This window comes from Heptranchias perlo, chromosome 34 (assembly GCF_035084215.1).
Source record: "Heptranchias perlo isolate sHepPer1 chromosome 34, sHepPer1.hap1, whole genome shotgun sequence".
In the NCBI taxonomy this organism is placed as follows: Eukaryota; Metazoa; Chordata; class Chondrichthyes; order Hexanchiformes; family Hexanchidae; genus Heptranchias; species Heptranchias perlo.
This window is the reverse complement of record NC_090358.1, coordinates 230,213-256,763: the sequence shown is the minus strand read 5'-3', so window position 1 is coordinate 256,763 and position 26,551 is coordinate 230,213. Positions and strand designations below refer to the sequence as shown.

Sequence of the window (26,551 nt, the reverse complement as noted above, 5' to 3'; positions counted from 1 at the left end):
ACAAATTTCAAAAAATATATATTCCACTGAGGAAAAAAGGGTGTAAAAGAAATGACAGCCATCCGTGGCTAAGTAAAGAAATTAAGGATAGCATCCGACTAAAAACAAGGACATATAAGGTAGCCAAACTTAGTGGGAGGATAGAAGATTGGGAAGTCTTCAAAAGACAGCAAAAAGTAACGAAAGGATTGATTAAGAAAGGGAAGATAGATTATAAAAATAAATTAGCAAAAAATATAAAAACAGATAGCAAGAGTTTCTACAGTTATATAAAAAGAAAAAGGGTGGCTAAGGCAAACGTAGGTCCTTTAGAGGATGAGACCGGGAAATTAATGGTGGGAAACATGGAGATGGCAAAAATGCTGAACAAATATTTTCTTTCAGTCTTTACGGTCGAGGACACTAAGAATATCCCAACACTGGACAAACAGGGGGCTCTAGGGGGGGGAGGAGCTAAATACGATTAAAATCACTAAGGAATTGGTACTCAGTTAATTAATGGGACTCAAGGCGGATAAATCCCCTGGGCCTGATGGCTTACATCCTAGGGTCTTGAGGGAAGTGGCAGTAGGGATTGTGGATGCTTTGGTAATAATTTTCCAAAATTCTCTGGACTCAGCAAAGGTCCCGGCAGATTGGAAAACTGCCAATGTAATACCCTTATTTAAAAAGGGTAGTAGGCAGAAGGCTGGAAATTATAGACCAGTTAGTTTAACATCTGTGGTGGGTAAAATTTTGGAGTCTATTATTAAGGAGACAGTAGCAGAACATTTGGATAAACATAATTTAATAGGACAAAGTCAGCATGGCTTTACAAAGGGGAAGTCATGTCTGACAAATTTGCTTGAGTTCTTTGAGGATATAACGTACAGGGTGGATAAAGGGGAACCAGTGGACGTAGTGTATTTGGACTTCCAGAAGGCATTCGACAAGGTGCCACATAAAAGATTATTGCTCAAGATAAAGAATCACTGGATTGGGGGTAATATTCTGGCATGGGTGGACGATTGGTTATCTAACAGGAAGCAGAGAGTTGGGATAAATGGTTAATTCTCGGACTGGCAACCAGCAGCCAGTGGTGTTCCGCAGGGGTCGGTGCTGGGTCCCCAACTCTTTACAATCTATATTAACGATTTGGAGGAGGGGACCGAGTGTAACATATCAAAGTTTGCAGATGATACAAAGATGGGAGGGAAAGTAGAGTGAGGAGGACATAAAAAACCTACAAGGGGATATAGACAGGCTGGGTGAGTGGGCGGAGATTTGGCAGATGCAATACAATATTGGAAAATGTGAGGTTATGCACTTTGGCAGGAAAAATCGGAGAGCAAGTTATTATCTTAATGGCGAGAAACTGGAAAGTACTGCAGTACAAAGGGATCTGGGGGTCCTAGTGCAAGAAAATCAAAAAGTTAGTTTGCAGGTGCAGCAGGTGATCAAGAAGGCCAACGGAATGTTGGCTTTTATTGCTGCAGTTATATAAGGTATTGGTGAGACTGCACCTGGAATACTGCATACAGTTTTGGTGTCCATACTTAAGAAAAGACATACTTGCTCTTGAGGCAGTACAAAGAAGGTTCACTCGGTTAATCCCGGGGATGAGGGGGTGGACATATGAGGAGAGGTTGAGTAGATTGGGACTCTACTCATTGGAGTTCAGAAGAATGAGAGGCGATCTTATTGAAACATATAAGATTGTGAAGGGGCTTGATCGGGTGGATGCGGTAAGGATGTTCCCAAGGATGGGTGAAACTAGAACGAGGGGGCATAATCTTAGAATAAGGAGCTGCTCTTTCAAAACTGAGATGAGGAGAAACTTCTTCACTCAGAGGGTGGTAGGTCTGTGGAATTTGCTGCCCCAGGAAGCTGTGGAAGCTACATCATTGAATAAATTTAAAACAGAAATAGACAGTTTCCTAGAAGTAAAGGGAATTAGGGGTTACGGGGAGTGGGCAGGAAATTGGACATGAATTTAGATTTGAGGTTAGGAGCAGGCTCGAGGGGCCGATTGGCCTACTCCTGCTCCTATTTCTTATGTTCTTATGTTCTAATGTAGCTGTCTTTGATTCAAATATCTCTGCTAGGGGACCCGCAATTTCCTCCCTAACCTCCCATAACGTCCTGGGATACATTTCATCAGGTCCCGGAGATTTATCTACCTTGATGCGCGTTAATACTTCCAGCACCTCCCTCTCTGTAATATGTACACTCCTCAAGACATCACTATTTATTTCCCCAAGTTCCCTAACATCCATGCCTTTCTCAACCGTAAATACCGATGTGGAGATGCTGGTGATGGACTGGGGTTGACAAATGTGGAGAATCTTACACCACCGGGTTATAGTCCAACAATTTTTCAAATAAAATTGTTCGATTCTCTACATTTGGATATTTAGCGGAACCGTTTGCTTTGGGCGGAGGACGGGGGGGACAATATTGGCAGTAAGACCGGAAGTAGAAAGTTCCTGCTCCAAAGATGGAGGCGCCCAGCGGTTAACGAGCTGTCGTCGGTCGGGTGTCTGAGGCCGGCGCCATGGCCGCTCCCTGATCGCTCTTCCGACCCCGGAGATGTGGAACCCAGTGTCGGGCCTGGCGCGGACCGTAGCCCGGACCTTTCCCCGTATTGCACCGGCGGCGAGTCGCTTGTTCAGCGCGGGAAGCTCGGCGGATCCCCCGGAGGGAAGGTCCGGCCCGCGGCCAGTCCGGGTCGCGCCCCCTTGGAGGATCCTGTTCTTTGGAACCGACACGTTTGCCCTTCGGTCTCTGCAGAAATTGCACCTGGCCAGGTAGCGAGAGGGGTGAAAGACTGGAGCTGGGACCCGGGGCGGGGGGGAGGAGAGGTAGGGGGAGAGGGGAGAGAAGCAGAGAGGGGGAAGAGGGAGGGGAGAGGAGAGGGAGAGAGGAGAGGGGAGAGGAGTGAGGGGGGGGAGAGGAGTGAGGGGAGAGGGGGGGAGGGAGGGGAGAGAAGTGAGGGGAGAGGGGGGGAGGGAAGGGAGGGGAGAGGGGGGGAGGGAGGGGAGAGAAGTGAGGGGAGAGGGGGGGAGGGAGGGGAGAGAAGTGAGGGGAGAGGGGGGGGGAGGGAGGGGAGAGGGGGGGAGGGAGGGGAGGGGGGGGGAGGGAGGGGAGGGGGGGGGAGGGAGGGGAGAGAAGTGAGGGGAGAAGGAGGGAGGGAGGGAGAGGAGAGAAGCGAGGGGGGGGAAGAGAGGGGAGGGGGGAGAGGAGAGAAGCGAGGGGGGGGAAGAGAGGGGAGGGGGGAGAGGAGAGAAGCGAGGGGGGGGGAAGAGAGGGGAGGGGGGAGAGGAGAGAAGCGAGGGGGGGGAAGAGAGGGGAGGGGGGAGAGGAGAGAAGCGAGGGGGGGGAGAGAGGAGGAGGAGGAGGAGAGGAGGAGGAGGAGAGGGGGGGGAGAGGAGTGAGGGGGAGAGGGAGAGAGAAGCGAGGGGGGAGGGAGGTGAGGGGAGAGAAGTGAGGGGAGAGGGGGGGAGGGAGGGGAGAGAAGTGAGGGGAGAGGGGGGGAGGGAGGGGAGAGAAGTGAGGGGAGAGGGGGGGAGGGAGGGGAGAGAAGTGAGGGGAGAGGGGGGGAGGGAGGGGAGAGAAGTGAGGGGAGAGGGGGGGAGGGAGGGGAGAGGGGGGGAGGGAGGGGAGAGAAGTGAGGGGAGAGGGGGGGAGGGAGGGGAGAGGGGGGGAGGGAGGGGAGAGAAGTGAGGGGAGAGGGGGGGAGGGAGGGGAGAGAAGTGAGGGGAGAGGGGGGGGGAGGGAGGGGAGAGGGGGGGGGGGAGGGAGGGGAGAGGGGGGGGGAGGGAGGGGAGAGGGGGGGAGGGAGGGGAGAGAAGTGAGGGGAGAAGGAGGGGGGGAGGGAGGGGAGAGAAGTGAGGGGAGAAGGAGGGAGGGAGGGAGAGGAGAGAAGCGAGGGGGGGGAAGAGAGGGGAGGGGGGAGAGGAGAGAAGCGAGGGGGGGGAAGAGAGGGGAGGGGGGAGAGGAGAGAAGCGAGGGGGGGGGAAGAGAGGGGAGGGGGGAGAGGAGAGAAGCGAGGGGGGGGAAGAGAGGGGAGGGGGGAGAGGAGAGAAGCGAGGGGGGGGAGAGAGGAGGAGGAGGAGGAGGAGAGGAGGAGGAGGAGAGGGGGGGGAGAGGAGTGAGGGGGAGAGGGAGAGAGAAGCGAGGGGGGGAGGGAGGTGAGGGGAGAGAAGTGAGGGGAGAGGGGGGGAGGGAGGGGAGAGAAGTGAGGGGAGAGGGGGGGAGGGAGGGGAGAGAAGTGAGGGGAGAGGGGGGGAGGGAGGGGAGAGAAGTGAGGGGAGAGGGGGGGAGGGAGGGGAGAGAAGTGAGGGGAGAGGGGGGGAGGGAGGGGAGAGAAGTGAGGGGAGAGGGGGGGAGGGAGGGGAGAGAAGTGAGGGGAGAGGGGGGGAGGGAGGGGAGAGAAGTGAGGGGAGGGAGGGGAGAGAAGTGAGGGGAGAGGGGGGGAGGGAGGGGAGAGAAGTGAGGGGAGAGGGGGGGAGGGAGGGGAGAGAAGTGAGGGGGGAGGGAGGGGAGAGAAGTGAGGGGGGAGGGGGGGAGGGAGGGGAGAGAAGTGAGGGGAGAGGGGGGGAGGGAGGGGAGAGAAGTGAGGGGAGAGGGGGGGAGAGAAGTGAGGGGAGAGGGGGGGAGGGAGGGGAGAGAAGTGAGGGGAGAAGGAGGGAGGGAGGGAGAGGAGGGGAGGAGGGGAGAGAGGAGGAGGAGGAGGAGGAGAGAGAGAGAGAGAGAAAGAAAAGAGGGGCCGGAGGGAGAAGGGGGTGGTGGAGGTCAGAGAGGGGCCATTGCTCAATCCACTGCCCACCCAACCCAAATGGCCCTGTTTTGTTTGGAAATAACGGGGGGAAACCTGTGACTCTGCCTGAGGCTTAATGAACATTAGATTTTACTTGTCCCTCTGCGCCTCTCACTGCCCTGTTAACCCACCATTCTTAAAACTGTTTCTGTACATTCATTTGTTGGGTGTCCCAGGAGTGTGGTGCCACATCCGCTCCCTGATCGCCCTTCTGTCCCCGGAGTGTCAGGCCTGGCGCGGGCTGTAGCCTGCAGCCTGGACCTTTATTCCCTTATTTATTCGAATGTTGCCTAGCATGAACATATGAAATAGGAGTAGGCCCCATGGCCCCTCGAGCCCGCTCCGCCATTCAATCAGATCACAACTGATTTTCAACTTCAACTCCACTTTCCCGCCCGATTCCCATATCCCTTGATTTCCCTAGAGTCAAAAAATCTATCTATCTATCTCAGCCTTGAATATACTCAACGACTGAGCATCCACAGCCCTCTGGGGTAGAGAATTCCAAAGATTCACAACCCTCTGAGTGAAGAAGTTCCTCCTCATCTCTGTCTTAAATGGCCGACCCGTTATCTTGCGACCATGCCCCCTAGTTCTAGATTCTCCAGCCAGGGTAGCATCTTTCAGCATCTACCATGTCAAGCCCCCTCAGAATCTTATATTTTTCAATGAGATCACCTCTCATTCTTCTAAACTCCAGAGGGTATAGGCCCATTCTACTCAATCTCTCCTCACAGGACAACCCTCTCATCCCAGGAATTAATCTAGTGAACCTTCGTTGCACTGCCTCTAAGGCAAGTATGTCCTTCCAAGTAGTACTCCTCATGCAGCAATCCAGGTGAGGTCCTACCAAAGCCCTGTACAATTGTAGTAAGGCTTCCTTACTCTTGTACTCCAAACCTCTTGCAATAAAGGCCATTTGCTTTCCTAATTGCTTGCTGTACTTGCAGGCTAACTTTGTGTTTTTTTGTACAAGGACACTCGAGTCTCTTTGAACACCAACATTTACTAGTTTCTCAACATTTAAAAAATATTCTGTTTTTCTATTCTTCCTACCAAAGTGAATAACCTCACATTTCCCCACATTATTCTCCATCTGCCGCCACCTTACCCACTCACTTAACCTGTCTATATCCCTTTGCAGACTCTTTGTGTCCTCCTGATATCTTACTTTCCCACCTAACTCTGTATCATCAGCAAACTTGGATACATTACACTCAGTCCCTTCATCTAAGTCATTAATATAGATTGTAAAAAGCTGAGGCCCAAACACAGATCCTTGCAGCACCTCACACGCCTGCCAACCTGAAAATTACCTGTTTATCCCTACTGTCTGTTTTCTGTCCATTAACCAAACGTCTATCCATGCTAATGTTACTCCCAAGCCCATGAGCCCTTATCTTGCATAATAACCTTTTATATGGCACCTTATTGAATGCCTTTTGAAAATTCAAATACACTACATCCACTGGTTCCCCTTTATCTACCCTGCCATGCTCAAAAAATTCTAATAAATTTGTCAAACATGATTTCCCATTCATAAAACCATGTTGACTCTGCCTAATCATATTATGATTTTCTAAATGCCCTGTTACCACTTCCTTAATAATGGATTCCAGCATTTTCCCGATGACTGATGTCAGGCTAACTGGCCTGTAGTTCCCTGTTTTCTCTCTCCCTCCCTTCTTCAATAGCGGGGTTACATTTGTCACCTTCCAATCCGCTGGGACCATTCTAGAATCTAGAGAATTTTGGAAGATCACAACCAATGCATCCACTATCTGTGCATCCACCTCTTTTAGAACCCTAGGATGGAGGCCATTAGGTTCAAGGGATTTATCGGCTTTTAGTCCCATTACTTTCTCGAGTACTTTTTCTCTACTGATATTAATTATTTTAAGTTCCTCACTCTCATTGGCCCCTTGGTTTCCTGCTATTTCTGGTATGCTTTTTGTGTCTTCTACTCTGAAGATAGATACAAAATATTTGTTTAACACATCTGCCATTTCCTGATTCCTCATTATAATTTCTCCTGTCTCAAGTCTCTAAGGGACCGACATTTACTTTTGCTACTCTCTTCCTTTTTACATACTTGTAGAAGCTGTTACAATCTGTTTTCACATTTCTTGCTAGTTTACTTTCCTATTCCATTTTCTCCCTTTTTATCAATTTTTTGGTCATCCTTTGGTTTCTAAACCTCTCCCAATCCTCAGGCTTACTATTCTTGGCAACATTATAGATCTCTCTTAATCTAAGATTATCCTCAACTTGTTTAGTTAGCCACGGATGGATCACTTTTTTCCCGTAGAGTTTTTATTTAGAAACCATAGCACCATAGAACAGATACAGCACAGAAGGGGGCCATTCGGCCCATCGTGTCCGTGCCGGCTCGAAGAACAACCAGGTGCCCATTCTAATCCCACCTTCCAGCACCCGATCCGTAGCCCTGCAGCTTACAGCAATTTAGGTGCAGGTCCAGGTACTTTTTATAAGAGTTGAGGGTCCCTGCCTCTACCACCAATTCGGGCAGCGAATTCCATACACCCACCACCCTCTGGGTAAAAAGGTTTTCCTCATGTCATGTCACTCCGCTTTTTAAGAAAGGAGAGAGAGGGAAACGGGAATTATAGACCAGTTAGCCTAACATCTGTTGTGGGGAAATTGCTGGAGTCTATAATTAAGGATAGGGTGACTGAACACCTCGAGAATTTTCAGTTATCAGGGAGAGCCAGCATAGATTTGTGAAAGGTAGGTCGTGCCTGACAAACCTGATTGAATTTTTTGAAGAGATGACTAAAGTAGTGGACAGGGGAATGTCAATGGATGTTATTTATATGGACTTCCAGAAGGCATTTGATAAGGTCCCACATAAGAGACTGTTAGCTAAGTCAGAAGCCCATGGAATTGAGGGAAAAGTACGGACTTGGTTAGGAAATTGGCTGAGTGAAAGGCGACAGAGAGTAGGGATAATGGGTAAGTATTCACATTGGCAGGATGTGACTAGTGGAGTCCCGCAGGGATCTGTCTTGGGGCCTCAATTATTCACAATATTTATTAACGACTTAGATGAAGGCATAGAAAGTCTCATATCTAAGTTTGCCGATGACACAAAGATTGGTGGCATTGTAAGCAGTGTAGATGAAAACATAAAATTACAAAGCGATATTGATCGATTAGGTGAATGGGTAAAACTGTGGCAAATGGAATTCAATGTAGACAAATGTGAGGTCATCCACTTTGGATCAAAAAAGGATAGAACAGGGTACTTTCGAAATGGTAAAAAGTTAAAAACGGTGGATGTCCAAAGGGACTTAGGGGTTCAGGTACATAGATCATTGAAGTGTCATGACCAGGTGCAGAAAATAATCAATAAGGCTAATGGAATGCTGGCCTTTATAGCTGGAGGAGGAGAGTACACGGGGGCAGAAGTTATGCTGCAGCTATACAAAACCCTGGTTAGACCGCACCTGGAGTACTGTGAGCAGTTCTGGGCACCGCACCTTCGGATGGACATATTGGCCTTGGAGGGAGTGCAGCGTAGGTTTACTAGAATGATACCCGGACTTCAAGGGTTAAGTTACGAGGAGAGATTACACAAATTGAGGTTGTATTCTCTAGAGGTTAGAAGGTTAAGGGGTGATCTGATCGAAGTTTATCAGATATTAAGGGGAACGGATAGGGTGGATAGAGAGAAACTATTTCCGCTGGTTGGGGATTCTAGGAGTAGGGGGCACAGTCTTAAAAATTAGAGCCAGACCTTTCAGGAGTGAGATTAGAAAACATTTCTACACACAAAGGGTGGTAGAAGTTTGGAACTCTCTTCCGCAAACGGCAATTGATACTAGCTCAATTGCTAAATTTAAATGTGAGATAGATAGCTTTTTGGCAACCAAAGGTATTAAGGGATATGGGCCAAAGGCAGGTATTTGGAGTTAGATCACAGATCAGCCATGATCTTATCAAATGGCGGAGCAGGCACGAGGGGCTGAATGGCCTACTGTTCCTATGTCCCCTCTAATCCTTCTGCCAATCAGCTTAAATATACGTCCTCTAGTTCTTGAACTCTCCGCTAGGGGAAACAGGTGTTCCATCTGGGCCCCTCATAATTTTGTACACCTCAATCAAGTCTCTCCTCAGCCTCCTCTGCTTCAAGGAAAACAACCCCAGCCTCTCCAATCTCTCCTTGTAGCTGCAATTTTCAAGCCCTGGCAACATTCTTGTAAATCTTCTCTGCACTCTCTCCAGAGCAATTATGTCCCTCCTGTAATGTGGTGACCAGAACTGCGCACAATACTCCAGCTGTGGCCTCACTAGCGTTTTAATACAGTTCCATCATTACCTCCCTACTTTTGTATTCTATACCTCGGCTAATCACTGAGACCATTCCGTATGCCTTCTTCACAACCTTATCTACCTTTACTGCCACCTTCAGGGACCTGTGCACATGCACTCCAAGGTCTCTCACTTCCTCTACCCCTCTCCATATATATGGAAGGGTTGTCTTATGAGGAAAGATTGAACAGGTTGGGTCTATACTCATTGGAGTTTAGAAGAATGAGAGGAGATCTTATTGAAACATACAAGATTCTGAGGGGACTCGATAGGGTAGATGCTGAGAGGATGTTACCCCTCATGGGGGAATCTAAAACTAGGGGGCAGAGTCTCAGAATAAGGGGTCGCCCGTTAAGACGGCAACGAGGAGGAATTTCTTCTACCAGAGGGTCGTGAATCTTTGGAATTCTTTACCCCAAAAAGCTGTGCAGGCTGAGTCATTGAATAAATTCAAGGCTGAGTTCGACAAATTTTTGATCAGCAAGGGAGTCAAAGGATGTGGGGAAAAGGTGGGAAAGTGGAGTTGAGGTAAAAATCAGATCGGCCATGATCTCATTGGAGGAGCAGGCTTGAGGGGCCGAATGGCCTACTCCTCCTATCTCTTATGGTCTTATTCCCGTTCACTGCGTATTCCCTTTTACTGTTTGCCCTCCCTGAGTGCATTACCTCACAATTCTCCGGGTTGAACTCTGCCATTTTTCTGCCCACTCCACCAACCCATTGATATCTTCTTGGAGTCCACAGCTATCCTCTTCACTATCAACTGCACGGCCAATTTTTGTGTCATCTGCAAATTTGCCAATCATGCCCCTACATTCAAGTCCAAATCATTAATATATTCCACAAACGCCAAGGGACCCAACACTGAGCCATGTGGCACGCCACTGGAAATGGATTTCCATTCGCAAAGACATCCATCGACTTTTACCCTTTGTTTCCTGTTACTTAGCCAATTTTGGATCCAATTTGCCACATTTCCCCGTATCCCATGGGCTTTTACTTTTCTGACCAGTCTGCCATGTGGGACCTTGTCAAATGCCTTACTAAAATCCATGTAGACAACATCCACTGCACCACCCTCATCAATCCTCCTTGTCACTTCCTCAAAGAATTCAATCAGATTTGTAAGGCATGACCTTCCCTGAACAAATCCATGCTGACTATCCCTGATTAAACCATGCCTTTCCAAGTGACAGTTTATCCTATCTCTCAGTATTGATTCTAATAGTTTGCCCACCACCGAGGTAAGACTGATCGGCCTATAATTGTTCGGCCTTTCCCTTGTACTCTTTTTAAACAATGGTACTACGTTTGCAGTCTTCCAGTCCTCCGGTACCTCCCCTGTATCTAGTGAGGATTGGAAAATGATCCTCAGAGCATCCGCTATTTCCTCCCTGGCTTCCTTCAATAGCCTAGGAAACAATCCATCCAGCCCTGGTGACTTATCAACTTACAAGGATTCCAGTCCCTCTAGTACTTCCTCTCGTTATGTTTACCTTATCCAGTGTTTCATACCTCTCCTCTTTAACTACTACATCCCTTTCCCTTGTGAATACGGAGACAAAATATTCATTTAAAACCCTACCCACATTCTCTGCTTCTACATACAAGTTACCCTTATCATCCCTGATAGGTCCCACCTTTTCCTTAGCTATCCTCTTGTTCTTGATGTACTGATAAAACATTTTTGGGTTTTGTTTAATCATACAAGCTAATATTTTTTTCATGCCCTCTCTTTGCTTTCCTTATTTCCTTTTTTACATCATCCCTGTACTTTCTAAACCTCTAGGCTTTCTGCAGTATTTAGTTTTCTGTGACATTCATAAGCTTTCTTTTTCTGCTTTATCTTGCCCCGTATATTTCAGACAACCAGGGGGCTCTAAATTTGGCAGTGCCACCCTTTTTCTTTGAGGGGACGTGTCTGCATTCTACCCATAGAATTTCACTTTTTAGTGCCTCCCACTGGCTTGCTACTGATTTCTCCTCAAGTAGTTGTGTCCAGTCTGTCAAATCACCTCTTGATTCTGTAAAATAATCATGAAATAATAGGCGCTTGTAACAAAGGTGATGCAGTAATCGTGGGGACTTTAATTTTCATATTGACTGGGCAAATCAAATTGGCAAAGGTAGTCTGTGCTGCTGTATATTCCCCTTTTACTCCTAATATTGCTGGTTTCTGGGCTTGGTATAATAAATACTGCCACTCATTGATTCCTTCCTCTGTAGATCCTTGGAGACTGGAAAGATGCTTATAGAACAGCTGGAAGTTGTCACCTTGTCACCCACTCAATCTAGCGAGCTCCCTGTGAGAAAATATGCCAGGATGAGTCGAATTCCGGTTCACGATTGGCCAAGCCTCGCACTGTGTGATCACTTTGATGTTGGAATAGTCGTGTCATTCGGGTGTCTGCTCAGCGACGCCCTCATTCAGCAGTTTCCATAGTGAGTAACTCTCTCCTGTTCGGTTACACAAGGGGCTTCTCACATCCCAATGTAGGCAAGTCGAGTTCTATTGTGTGGGATTGGAGACTTATTAATGGTGCATGAGTATAAAGAGGGGTTTGAAATAACTGGATTGGACACCATTGATTTTAGCAAACAATTTGTCATTTTTCCTCTCCTGTACTTTCCCTCACTGATTTTTCTATTTAATAAAAATGTGAAGACACCCCTTCATTTCCTCAGTCTACTCCCACTGGCAAAGGAGGGTTGGGAGAGCACAATAATACGGTCATACCCTACCTCCTGAACAGAATGGCAGGCAGTAGGAAAATGTGTTTTGCCTTCACTTTGGGACCAGTCTTGAGGTGAAAGTAACCATGGAAACCTCTTCAGTGACCACTGTATTCTCCCATTTAAAAAAAAAATCTATGTTACAGTAATGATATTGGACAGGTTTTAAAAGTTTAATTGATGGAGATGCCATTTTGGAGAATCTTGCTGTTCCTGTGTTTACAACACACTCGACTGTAAGCTGCATTTGGTCAGTTTTGGCATGTGGCTGTAATTCAAGAGCTCATAGCTGAATTGGAGCTAGCTGTGCTAAGATATGAATTGTTCCCATCTGAAATGGTGTTACTGGGCCAGGAATAATCTACACATCCTCCTGGGGGAATTCTCCCTTCACCGAATGTAAAATAGTCACTCCCTTCCAGTTTACCAATTTCATATGCAAGAAAACCCACCTTTGTGCCCCCCCGCCCCCCTTCCTGGGTCCAGCTCGTGCATCTCGTGCCTCCCCCCCAGCCGTAGTGATGATATTGAGCTGCCCAATGCCATCAGTTTTGTTTCGCAGCAATCTCCAGAGCCTCAGTTGGAAAACAATCTGAATACCATGAAATGAGAACAGAACTAGCTTTATTCCATCATTACCCCTTGACTTGCTGTGATCCTTTCTCCCTCCTCCCATGTCCCCGGCCCGCTGTATCTGTTATTTCACAGCGCCTTTAATATAGATTTATCGAGGATGTGCACAAGCCTGTTTCCAGTGTCTTTTTTTAATCTATCTTTATCCTTGTTCCTAGTGGAATATTAAACCTACATCCCAGTCTTCTCCCGAGGTGGCGAGGTCCTGCTCCAATTTTTCACACGGTGCTTTGTGGTGATCAGGTGACTGGGGTGACAATCATGCAGATCAGACCAAAAAGGTATCCTGACCCGTTCAGAGACTCGTGTAATGAATGTTTTTTATACTGTGAGTGTGGAGATTCTCTTTGATATTTCTGCATTGACTATTACATAGACACTCACTGTAATATGCTCAAGATATACATCACTGCACATCCTTTGCTGAAACACACTTGGATCTACCCTAACCACTGTGTAATGCATAAATATTTCCCACACCCATCACTCTATAGCATAGTCCCTGCTCCCTCAGTGCAGGATTGCCTGGCATGGTCCTGCTCCCTCAGTGCAGGATTGCCTGGCATGGTCCTGCTCCCTCAGTGCAGGATTGCCTGGCATGGTCCTGCTCCCTCAGTGCAGGATTGCCTGGCATGGTCCTGCTCCCTCAGTGCAGGATTGCCTGGCATGGTCCTGCTCCCTCAGTGCAGGATTGCCTGGCATGGTCCTGCTCCCTCAGTGCAACAACCTCTGACGTTCCCAGCTGTCTAAAAACTCAGTTTTCAATTCTTCAATAATGATCCCTTCTGCTTCAGTGCCACTCCCCTCTGGGCTGCTGCAGGAAATGTTCTGCCCCCTTAACTCCCATTCTTTCACAAGTACAATACCATTCTCTAAATAACCATTACCTTGAAGTCACGCTGTGACCTATTAGTAATGTACAGATTTAATGTCAAACTGGTCAATGTCTTAGTTAAAATAACAGACAAAAGAATTATCATACAAATCTATTAACACATTTGAGATTTCAATGCACACAAAGCATTGAATGAGAAACGGTTCTTCAGTCCATTGAGCTTGTTCCTCAGTGATCATGTCATTTGTTCCCTCATGGAGGCTATCCAATTACTTTAATCCTGAGGAAAAGTCTCCTGCCCCAAAGGTACTGGTAAAACTCTAGAATATTCAGCCTCACCTCTATCTTCAGCTGTGAGCAGTTACTTTCAGCAGAAAACATTTCAAGATCCCAGCAGCACCAGAACTATTGGATTTTGTAGAGTATTTAATTGTGTCTCTATTTTCCCAAATAACTTTCTTTTCCATGGATGGCCTCCTGAACTTGGTTGAAGACACACATTGTAGCTGGTTAACCAGGGGCTAACACAAATGAGTAGCATGATATTCAACTGAGGGGCTAATGTGAATGAGGTCATGTTCGTTAGAAGTTAAACACGTCACTGTTTGTTTGATGTTTTGTACCCATAGGTTTGATGTTGGCCCCATTGTAATGCAGCAGGAGTATGCTGTTCCACCAAGGTGTACATCTGATGAACTGGGAGCAATGTTGGCTGAAACAGGTGCTGAAATGGTAAAATAGTTGTACTCCGTACGCTGTGAATGCAGCACAATCCGGGAAAACTATCCGTAGTGTTTCTAAATTCCAACAACTAACAGAAATGAAAATACCTGAACAACAGGTGTTAAGACTTCAGTAACAGTACAAAGCATCAAAGTTCCTGTTTGGATTTTAGTGAACAAATGCTCATTGCATCAAATAACATTTCACTGCCTATTACTTTAACACAAGTGTAAACCTGTACATGGTAAATGGGCCAGTGCCCCCACTACAATAGATCAAAGGGTTTTGTATAAAGGCCTCATCATCCGTCCACTAATATCACCAATTTCTAGGTTCGTGTCTTTTGTGTTGGATATTAACGTGATTATGGGATTGCCATGTCCTTATGTGGTCAGTGAGCTGAAAATGCCACAACTTCTTCCCCTCTGACAGGCACCATATTGCCCTTTCCAAATCCTTTCCTTCCACCTGATTCACTGTAATGGACATTAAGGTTTGTTTCACTTTCAGCTGGTTGTTCTAGTAGGTTTCAGTCAGTAAAGGAAATGCAAAAGATTATACTTGGGGCCAATTACTTTAATTAAAACAAAGCAAAAACTGCAAAAGACCAGTTTTAATCCCAACTACTTATAACCAATGTGAAACTCCTGATAAATGCAGACCTGGATCCAAATCTAGAATCCCAGTGGACCAAACCACTTCCCATTGAATTCCTGAAGAGGAAAGGACCAAGGACAGATCCTTGGGGGACTCTGTAGGTGATGGGGTGAGAAGTGTAGCAATTGCTAGAGATACTCTGGCTACAGTCGGATAGATAGGAAGTGAGGGCCTCACAGACAATGGCATTCCTTGATCTTAGTCAGGGCCATTTTGGTGCTGTGGGTGGGGCAACAACCTGATTGGACAAATTCAAACAGGAAGTTGCAAGAGTGATGGGCATGGATCTGGGATGTGACACATTCAAAGAAAGGGAGGACAGAGATGGGGAGAGGGGTCAAGGGTGGGTTTTTTGAGTTCTGAAAAGGAGACAGACACTGCCTGAGGGAAGGGAACCATTTACAATATCAGCTAGCATGGGGGCGAAGAAGGAAAGTTGGGTGTCAGGAGTTTACTGGGAAAGGGGTAAAAGGAGTGGGAGATGGGGTCTCGTGGAGCTTGAAGCGGGAATGGGGAAGATGGGAGAGAACACAGAGAAATGGTGGTTCAGGGCTAGGGTAAAAGGGTCCTCCAGGGTGGAGGCTGCAGCATTATGGTGCCTACCTTGGTGACCAAGAAATCCGAGAGCTCCTCATGTTTTAGGTGAGTATGAAGGGGGCAGGGCAGAGACATTTTAGAAGGCTGTCCCCAATTAGTAATCCCCAGTGGTCCAGTCTTAAAGTACAATAGTCTGTACATTTCCAAACGTCTCCTAGAGTCAGCATTAGGAATTTAGAAGTGAATCAGTTTTGTAGAAATCATTTTTATTGACTGATCAGATTGAACCATCGAATGGATAGTTTAAATGCTGTTTGTATGAGATTTATAGAAATCTTGACACAACATTGATGAGGATGATTTCTAGGTAATTTTCCGACCAACCATGGAAGAGACTACGCTGGATCTAGTTTCTGGGGGGTCAGCGTGTGGGCCGGGATCTAGTTTCTGGGGGTGCAGCGTGTGGGCTGGGATCTAGTTTCGGGGGGGGGCAACGTGCGGGCTGGGATCTAGTTTCTGGGGGTGTCAACGTGCGGGCCGGGATCTGGTTTCGAGGGTGTCGTCGTGGGGGCCGGGATCTGGTTCCGGGGATGTCAACGTGAGGGCCGGGATCTGGTTTCTGGGGGTGCAGCGTGCGGGCCGGGATCTAGTTTCGGGGTGGGGGGCAACGTGCGGGCTGGGATCTAGTTTCTGGGGGGGGCAACGTGCGGGCCGGGATCTGGTTCTGGGGGGGCAACGTGCGGGCCGGGATCTGGTTCTGGGGGGGCAACGTGCGGGCCGGGATCTGGTTCTGGGGGGGCAACGTTCGGGCCGGGATCCAGTTCTTCTAAACTCCAATGAGTATAGACCCAACCTGTTCAATCTTTCCTCGTAGGACAACCCTTCCATATCCGGAATCAACCTAGTGAACCTTCTCTGAATTGCCTCCAATGCAAGTATGTCCTTCTTTAAATAAGGGCACCAGAACTGTACGCAGTACTCCAGGTGTGATCTCACCAGAACCCTATACAGTTGGAGCATGACTTCCCTGCTTTTATACTCCATCCCCCTAGAAATAAAGGCCAATATTCTGTTTGCCTTCCAGATTATCTGCTGCACCTGTATGTTGACTTTTTGTGTTTCATGTACGAGGACACCCAGATCCCCCTGTACCGCAGCATTTTGTAGTATTTCTCCATTCAAATAATATTTTGCTTTTTTATTTTTCCTCCTAAAGTGGATGACTTCACATTTTCCCACATTCCATCTGCCAAATTTTTGCCCATTTGCTTAACCTGTCAATATCCCTTTGCAGACACTTTGTGTCCTCATTGCAACTGCTTTTCCACCCATCTTTGTATCATCAGCAAATTTGGCCAGAAGTCACTCTGTTCCTTCATCCAAGTCATTGATATATATTGTAAATAGTTGAGGCCCCAGCACTGAGCCCTGCGGCACCCCACTAGTTACAGATTGACATTTTGAAAATTACCCTTTTATCCCGACTCTTTGTTTTCTGTTAGTTAGCCAATCCTCTATCCATGCCAATATATTACCCCCAACACCATGAGCTCTTATCTTGTGCAATAATCTTTTATGTGGCACCTTGTCGAATGCCTTTTGGAAATCCAAATATACTGCATCCATTGGTTCCCCTTTATCCACCCTGCCCGTTACTTCCTCAAAGAACTCTAATAAATTTGTCAGACATGATTTTCCCTTCATAAAACCATGTTGACTCTCGATTGTATTATGAGTCTCCAAATGTCCTGCTACTACTTCCTTAATAATGGATTCTAGCATTTTCCCAATGACAGATGTTAGGCTAACTGGTCTATAGTTACCTGCTTTCTGTCTCACTCCCTTCTTGAATAGGGGTGTTATGTTTGCGGTTTTCCAATCCACTGGGATCTTTCCAGAATCTAGTGAATTCTGGAAGATTACAACCAATGCATCCACTATCTCTGTAGCCACTTCCTTTAAGACCCTCGGATGCAAGCCATCAGGTCCAGGGGACTTGTCAGCCTTTAGACCCATGAGTTTACCTAGTACTTTTTCTCCAGTGATAGTGATTGCTTTTAGTTCCTCCCTCCCCTTTGCCCCTTGATTTTCTACTATTATTGATATATTATTAGTGTCTTCTACTGTGAAGACAGATACAAAATATCTGTTCAATTCCTCTGCCATTTCCTTATTTTCCATTATTATTTCCCCAGTCTCATCCTCTAAGGGACCAATGTTTACTTTAGCTACCCTCTTGTTCTTTCCTTCCCCCGTTTTCCCTGGCTCTGTACTTGCTTATAAACTGTTAAGTCTCAAACTGCTTTCAATTCTGATGAAAGGTCATCGACCTGAAACTTTAACTCTGTTTCTCTCCACAGATGTATTTATTTTCAGCTTAACATGGGGAGTGGGTTAGGGTTACCTACTAGAGGCTGTAATATGCGATTATAATTATTACTCACCTGGAAGGACATGGGTTAATTAATGGTGGCCAGAATGGATTTGGAAAAGGCAAGTCGAGTCAAACAAATTTAATCAGTGTTGGGATTATTGCTCTTATATGTTTGTTCTGGACTTGGGCACAATATCATAATCTACAGATGGCACAAAAATAGGGGAGTGAGGTTATGTGAAGAAGACTTAAGTGACTTTAGGAGGATATGGACAGATTAGTAGGTTGAGCAGATAGATGAAATTTAATGCAGATAAATGTGAGAAGCTACATTTTGATAGAATAAGGGAAGGAGGGTTTAAACTAGCTTGGCAGGGGGATGGGAACCTGAGTGTAGATTCAGATGGGATAGAATCAGAACTGGAGATAGAAGGCAGAAAATCAGTAAGTGACTTAGGAAGGCAGAGGAAACAAAGGTTAGAAAATAAACAGCGAAGGAGTTTGGCAGTGCTTAATGGTATATACCTCATTGCAAGGAGTATAGTGAATAAGGCAGATGAGCTGAGGGCACAGATAGACACATGGCAGTACGATATCTTAGCTATTGCAGAAACATGGCTTGAAGAGCGGCAGGAATGGCAGCTCAACGTTCCTGGTTACAAGGTTTTCAGACGAGATAGAAAAGGGGATAAAAAAGGAGGGGGGGTGGAAATTTTGGTTAAAGAAACAATTACAGCTGTGAGGAGGGATGATATGTTAGAAGGATCATCAAATGAGGCTATATGGGTTGAGCTAAGGAATGAAAAGAGCAATCACACCATTGGGCGTGTACTATGGACCCCCAAACAATCAGAGGGACATAGAAGAGCAAATATGTAGGCACATTTCTGAGAAGTGCAAAAACAGTAGGGCAGTAATAGGAGATTTTAACTACCCCAATATTAACTGGGACACAAACATTGTAAAGGGTATAGGGGGCACAGAACTCTTAAATTGCATTCAGGAGAACTTTTTTAGCCAGTACATAGCAAGCCCAACAAGAGAGGGGGCAGTTCTGGATTCAGTTTTAGGAAATGAGGCTGGGTAGGTGGGAAGGAATATCAGTGGGAGAGCATTTTGGTGATAGTGATCATAGGGGTGATTTTAAACCCCAAAAACAGGTGGGTTGGTGGTGGGTGGGAGTTGAAAATACTTGTTCTTTGGATCGCGATCGCAACCAGGCCTTATTTCCGGGTTTAATGTCAGCGCATTAAAGTACAGGCTTCCCACTGGGAACGCCAAGTCCAAAAATTTTGCGGTTGCGACCCCCAAAAAACAACTGAAATAAAACTCCCACCTGCCCCCAACCCACCTGTTCTTGGGGTTTAAACTCACCCCCCATAATTCAGTTAGTTTTAGTATAGTTATGGAAAAGGACAAAGATAGAACAGGAGTTAAAGTTCTCAATTGGGGAAAGGATAATTTTACTAAGCAAAGAAGTGATTTAGCAAAAGTGGACTGGAAACAGCTACTTGAAGGTAAATCAGTGTCAGAGCAGTGGGAGGTTTTCAAGGGAAGATTCAAGGGGTTCAGAGTAAACATCTTCCCACAAAGAGAAAGGGTGGGACTGCCAAATCTAGAGCCCCCTGGATGTCAAGGAGCATACAGGGTAAGATAAGGCAGAAAAGGAAAGCTTATGTCAGACACAAAGAACTCAATACTAGAGGAGTATAAAAAGTGCAGGGGTGAAATTAAAAAGGAAATTAGGAAAGCAAAGAGAGGGCATGAAAAAATATTGGCAAGGAAAACCCAAAGATGTTTTATAAATACATTAAGAGCAAGAGGATAACTAAGGAAAGAGTAGGGCCTATTAGGTTACCTTTTTGGTCTCTGTGGAGGTGGAAGATGTTGGTATGATTCTTAATGAAGGACGATGCAGACATTGTAGATAAGTAGGAGGAGTGTGAAATATTGGATGGGATAAACTTAGTGAGAGAGGAAGTATTAAGGGGATTGGCATCTTTGAAAGTAGATAAATCATAAGGGCTGGATGAAATGTATCCCAGGCTGTTAAAAGAAGCAAGGGAGGAAATAGCAGAAGCTCTGACCATCATTTTCCAATCCTCACTGGATGCAGATATGGTGCCGGAGGATTGGAGGACTGCTAACGTTGTACCATTGCTTAAAAAGGGAGCGAAGGATAGACCGAGTAATTACAGGCCAGTCAGTCTAAACTTGGTGGTGAGCGAATTATTGGAATCAATTCTGAGGACCAGGATAAACCGTCACTTAGAAAGGCACGGAGTAATCAAGGACAGTCAGCATGGATTTGTTAAGGGAAGGTCGTGTCTGACTAACTTGATTGAACTTTTTGAGGAGGTAACAAAGAGGGTTGATGAGGGTAGTGCATTTGATGTAGTGTACGTGGATTTTAGCAAGGCTTTTGACAAGGTCGCACATGGCAGACTGGTCAAAAAAGTAAAGGCCCATGGGATCCAAGGGAGGGTGGCGAGTTGGATCCAAAATTGGCTCAGTGGCAGGAAGCAAAGGGTAATGGTCGACGGGTATTTTTGTGACTGGAAGGCTGTTTCCAGTGGGGTTCCGCAGGGCACAGGACTAGGTCAGTGGTGTTCCGCAGGAGTCGGTGCTGGGTCCCCAACTCTTTACAATCTATATTAACGATTTGGAGGAGGGGACCGAGTGTAACATATCAAAGTTTGCAGATGATACAAAGATGGGAGGGAAAGTAGAGAGTGAGGAGGACATAAAAAACCTACAAGGGGATATAGACAGGCTGGGTGAGTGGGCGGAGATTTGGCAGATGCAATACAATGTTGGAAAATGTGAGGTTATGCACTTTGGCAGGAAAAATCGGAGAGCAAGTTATTATCTCAATGGCGAGAAACTGGAAAGTACTGCAGTACAAAGGGATCTGGGGGTCCTAGTGCAAGAAAATCAAAAGGTTAGTATGCAGGTGATCAAGAAGGCCAACGGAATGTTGGCTTTTATTGCTAGGGGGATAGAATATAAAAACAGGGAGGTATTGCTGCAGTTATATAAGGTATTAGTGAGACCGCACCTGGAGTGCTGCGTACAGTTTTGGTGTCCATACTTAAGAAAAGACATACTTGCTCTCGAGGCAGTACAAAGAAGGTTCACTCGGTTAATCCCGGGGATGAAGGGGTGGACATATGAGGAGAGGTTGAGTAGATTGGGACTCTACTCATTGGAGTTCAGAAGAATGAGAGGCGATCTTATTGAAACATATAAGATTGTGAAGGGGCTTGATCGGGTGGATGCGGTAAGGATGTTCCCAAGGATGGGTGAAACTAGAACTAGGGGGCATAATCTTAGGATAAGGAGCTGCTCTTTCAAAACCGAGATGAGGAGAAACTTCTTCACTCAGAGGGTGGTAGGTCTGTGGAATTTGCTGCCCCAGGAAGCTGTGGAAGCTACATCATTAAATAAATTTAAAACAGAAATAGACAGTTTCCTAGAAGTAAAGGGAATTAGGGGTTACGGGGAGCGGGCAGGAAATTGGACATGATTTTAGATTTGAGGTTAGGACCAGATCAGCCATGATCTTATTGAATGGCGGAGCAGGCTCGAGGGGCCGATTGGCCTACTCCTGCTCCTATTTCTTATGTCTCTTGCTTTTTGTGATATATATTAATGATTTGGACTTAATCATGCCCCCTATATTTAAGAAGTTTGCAGATTATACAAAAATTGGCCATGTGGTTGATAGTGAGGAGGAAAGCTGCAGACTGCAGGAAGATATCAATGGACTGGTCAGGTGGGCAGAAAAGTGGCAAATGGAATTCAGTCTGGAGAAGTGTGAGGTGATGCATTTGGGGAGGGCAAACAAGGCAAGGGAATACACAATAAATAAGAGAATTGGCTAAATGACAGGTAACAGAGTAGTGGTGAACGGTTATTTTTTTTGGAGTGGAGGGAGGTGTGCAGTGGTGTTCCCCAGGGGTTGGTTCTGGGACCACTGCTTTTCTTGATATATATTAATGACTTGGGAGTACAGGGCACAATTTCAAAATCTGCAGATGACACAAAGCTTGGAATGGTAGTGAACAGTGAGGAGGATAGTGATAGACTTCAAGAGGATGTCGACAGGTTGGTGAAATGGGTGGGCACGTGGCAGATAAAATTTAATGCAGAAAAATGCGAGGTGATGCATTTTAGTAGGAAAAATGTGGGGAGGCAATATAAACTAGAGGGCACAATTCTAAAAGGGGTGGAGGAACAGAGGGATCTGGGGGTATATGTGCACAACTCGTTGAAGGTGACAGGGCAGGTTGAGAAAGCGGTTAAAAAAGCATACGTGGTCCTGGGCTTTATAAATAGAGGCGTAGAGTACAAAAGCAAGGAAATGATGATGAACCTTTATAAAACACTACTTCGGCCACAACTGGAGTATTGTGTTCAGTTCTGGGCACCGCACTTTAGGAAGGATGTCAAGGCCTTAGAGAGGGTGCAGAGGAGATTTACTAGAATGATTCCAGGGATGAGGGACTTAAATTACGTGGATAGACTGCAGAAGCTGGAATTGTTCTCCTTGGAACAGAGAAGGTTGAGAGGAGATTTGATAGAGGTATTCAAAATCATAAAGGGTCTAGACAGAGTAGATAGAGAGAAACTGTTCCCATTGGCGGAAGGGCCAAGAACCAGAGGGTATAGATTTAAGGTGATTGGCAAAAGAACCAAAGGTGACATGAGGAAAAACTTTTTTACACAGTGAGTGGTTAGGATCTGGAATTTTTTTTATTTGTTCATGGGATGTGGGCGTCACTGGCAAAGCCAGCATTTATTGCCCATCCCTAATTGCCCTTGAGAAGGAGGTGAGTCGCCGCCTTGAACCACTGCAGTCCGTGTGGTGAAGGTTCTCCCACAGTGCTGGTAGGAAGGGAGTTCCAGGATTATGACCCAGCGACAATGAAGGAACGGCGATATATTTCCAAGTTGGGGTGGTGTGTGATTGGAGGGGAATGTGCAGGTAGTGTTCCAATGTGCCTGCTGCCCTTGTCCTTCTAGGTGGTGGAGGTCGTGGGTTTGGGAGGTGCTGTCGAAGAAGCCTTGGCGAGTTGCTGCAGTGCATCCTATGGATGGTGTACACTGCAGCCACGGTGCGCTGGTGGTGAAGGGAGTGAATGTTTAGGGTGGTGGATGGGGTGCCAATCAAGCGGGCTGCTTTGTCCCGGATGATGTCGAGCTTCTTGATTGATGTTGGAGCTGCGCTCATCCGGGCAAGTGGAGAGTATTCCATCACACTCCTGACTTGTGCCTTGTAGATGGTGGAAAGGCTTTGGGGAGTTGGGAGGTGAGTCACTCGCCATAGAATACCCAGTTTCTGACCTGCTCTTGTAGCCACAGTATTTATGTGGCTGGTCCAGTTTAGTTTCTGGTCAATGGTGACCCCCAGGATGTTGATAGTGGGGGATTCTGCGATGGTAATGCCGTTGAATGACAAGGGGAGGTGGTTAGACTCTCTTGTTGGAGATGGTCATTGCCTGGCACTTATCTGGCGCGAATGTTACTTGCCACTTATGAGCCCAAGCCTGGATGTTGTCCAGGTCTTGCTGCATGCGGGCTCGGACTGCTTCATTATTTGAGGGGTTGCGAATGGATCTGAACACTGTGCAATCATCAGCGAACATCCCCATTTCTGACCTTATGATGGAGGGAAGGTCATTGATGAAGCAGCTGAAGATGGTTGGGCTTAGGACACTGCCCTGAGGAACTCCTGCAGCAATGTCCTGGGGCTGAGATGATTGGCCTCCAACAACCACTACCATCTTCCTTTGTACTAGGTGTATGACTCCAGCCACTGGAGAGTTATCCCCCGATTCCCATTTACTTAATTCTTACTAGGGCTCCTTGGTGCCACACTCGGTCAAATGCTGCCTTGATGTCAAGGGCAGTCACTCTCTCCTCACCTCTGGAATTCAGCTCTTTTGTCCATGTTTGGACCAAGGCTGTAATGAGGTCTGGAACCAAGTGGTCCTGGCGGAACCCAAACTGAGCATCGGTGAGCAGGTTATTGGTGAGTGAATGCCGCTTGATAGCACTGTCGACGACACCTTCCATCACCTTGCTGATGATTGAGAGTAGACTGATGGGGCGGTAATTGGCCGGATTGGATTTGTCCTGCTTTTTGTGGACAGGACATACCTGGGCAATTTTCCACATTGTCGGGTAGATGCCAGTGTTGTAGCTGTACTGGAACAGCTTGGCTAGAGGCGCAGCTCGTTCTGGAGTACAAGTCTTCAGCACTACAGCTGGGATGTTGTTGGTGCCCATTGCCTTTGCTGTATCCAGTGCACTCAGCCGTTTCTTGCTATCACGTGGAGTGAATCGAATTGGCTGAAGACTGGCTTCTGCGATGGTGGGATATCGGGAGGAGGCCGAGATGGATCATCCACTCGGCACTTCTGGCTGAAGATGGTTGCAAACGCTTCAGCCTTGTCTTTTGCACTCACGTGCTGGACTCCGCCATCATTGAGGGTGGGGATGTTTGCAGAGCCTCCTCCTCCCATTAGTTGTTTAATTGTCCACCACCATTCACGACTGGATGTGGCAGGACTGCAGAGCTTTGATCTGATCCGTTGGTTGTGGAATCGCTTAGCTCTGTCTATAGCATGCTGCTTCTGCTGTTTAGCATGCATGTAGTCCTGAGTTGTAGCTTCACCAGGTTGGCACCTTATTTTTAGGTTTGCCTGGTGCTGCTCCTGGCATGTTCTTCTACACTCCTCATTGAACCAGGGTTGATCCCCTGGCTTGTTGGTAATGGTAGAGTGAGGAATATGCCAGGCCATGAGGTTACAGATTGTGCTGGAATACAATTCTGCTGCTGCTGATGGCCAACAGTGCCTCATGGATGCCCAGTTTTGAGCTGCTAGATCTGTTCTGAATCTATCGCATTTAGCACGGTGGTAGTGCCACTACAACACGTTGGATGGTGTCCTCAGTGCCAAGACGGGACTCCACGAGGACTGTGCAGTGGTCACTCCTGGTGAGGACGAGGTCAAGTAAGTTTTCCCCTCGTGTTGGTTCGCTCACCACCTGCCGCAGGCCCAGTCTAGCAGCTATGTCCTTCAGGACTCGGCCAGCTCGGTCAGTAGTGGTGCTACCGAGCCACTCTTGGTGATGGACATTGAAGTCCCCCACCCAGAGTACATTTTGTGCCCTTGCTACCCTCAGTGCTTCCTCCAAGTGGTGTTCAACATGGAGGAGGACTGATTCATCAGCTGAGGGAGGACGGTAGGTGGTAATCAGCAGGAGGTTTCCTTGCCCATGTTTGACCTGATGCCATGAGATTTCATGGGGTCCGGAGTCAATGTTGAGGACTCCCAGGGCCACTCCCTCCTGACTGTATATCACTGTACCGCCACCTCTGGTGGGACAGGACATAGCCAGGGACGGTGATGGAAGAGTCTGGGACGTTGGCTGAAAGCTTTGTCAGGTTGTTGCTTGACTAGTCTGTGGGACAGCTCTCCCAATTTTGGCACAAGTCCCCAGGGTCGACTGGGCTTGGTTTGCCGTTGTCGTGTCCGGTACCTAGTGGTCCATCCGGTTTTATTCTTGTGACTTTACGTAGTGCTTGCTAGGCCATTTCAGAGGGCAATTAAGAATCAACCACATTGCTGTGGGTCTGGAGTCACATACAGGCCACACCGGGTAAGGACGGCAGGTTTCCTTCCCTAAAGGACATTAGTGAACCAGATGGGTTTTTATGATGATCTGGTAGTTTCATGGCCACCATTACTGATACTAGTATTTTAATTTCAGATTTTTATTTAATTAATTGAATTTAAATTCGCCAGCTGCCGTGGCGAATTTAAACTCAATTTGAACTCATGACTCCCGATTTTAGTCCAGGCCTCTGGATTACTAGTCCAGTAACATAACCATTATGCTACCGTACCCTTGAGAAATGAGAACAAAGAAAGTTAAGAGGAGATCTGATTGAGGTGTTCAAAATGAGTGTTTTGATGAGGTAGATGGGAATGTTTCGAGAAAGTAAATTGGGAAGAACTGTTCGGTGAGTGAGTAATTAGAGGGAATAAATTTAAGATAATCACCAAAAGAACAAAGGCAGAAGTTGGAAGACATTTTTAATGCTGAGGGTTGTTGGGATATGGAGATCTGACCTGAATCCATGATAGCTTCTAAAAAGGAAGTGGATAAATATTTGAAAAAGAAAAATTTAAAGGGGATAGGGAAAAGAGAGTGAAAAGGGACAAAGTGGAAAGCTCTTTCAGCGTTAGCACAGATATGTTGGGCCAAATGGCCTCTTTCTCACAGTAAAATAATATTAATTTTATAATCAAGCATCCTAGGTTGCTAAGGGAAGTAGGGGTGGAAATTGCGGAGGTACTGTCCCTAATCTTCCAAACATCCTTAGATACGGGGGTGGTGCCAGAGGACTGGAGAATTGCAAATGTTACACCCTTGTTCAAAAAAGGATGTAAGGATAAACCCAGCAACTACAGGCCAGTTAGTTTAACCTCTGATGTGGGGAAACTTTTACAAACGATAATCCGAGACAGAATTAGCAGTCACTTGGAGAAGGATTGATTAGGGAAAGCCAGCACAGATTTGTTAAAGGCAAATAGTGTTTAACTTGATAGAGTTTTTTGATGAGGTAACAGAGAGGGTAGAGGAGGGCAATGTAGTTTATGTATATGGACTTTCAAAAGGCGTTTGATAAAGCGCCGCATAATAGGCTTGTTATCAAGATTGAAGCCCATGGAATAAAGGGGGCAGTAGCAGCATGGATACAAAATTGGCTAAGTGACAGGAAACAGAGTGTAGTAGTGAACGGATGTTTTTCGGACTGGAGGAAGGTGTACAATCGTCTTCCCAGGGGTCATTGCTGGGACCACTGCTTTGCTTGATATATATTAATGACTTGGACGTGGGCGTACAGGGCACAATA

At 46.6% G+C, this 26,551-nt stretch overlaps 1 protein-coding gene across 4 annotated transcripts in view; it reads left to right on the top strand.

Moving 5' to 3' along the window:
- Positions 1-2,455: 2,455 nt before the first annotated feature.
- Positions 2,456-26,551, top strand: part of mtfmt (mitochondrial methionyl-tRNA formyltransferase) — a 52,290-nt gene continuing 28,194 nt past the window's right edge. For all 4 annotated transcript variants that reach the window (XM_067971194.1, XM_067971195.1, XM_067971196.1 and 1 more), the window contains exons 1-4: positions 2,456-2,786; positions 11,357-11,572; positions 12,655-12,777; positions 13,961-14,063. In XM_067971194.1, coding sequence (XP_067827295.1) covers positions 2,569-2,786; positions 11,357-11,572; positions 12,655-12,777; positions 13,961-14,063 — 660 coding nt within the window. In that variant the 5' untranslated portion in view covers positions 2,456-2,568. The remainder of the gene's footprint in view (positions 2,787-11,356; positions 11,573-12,654; positions 12,778-13,960; positions 14,064-26,551) is intronic.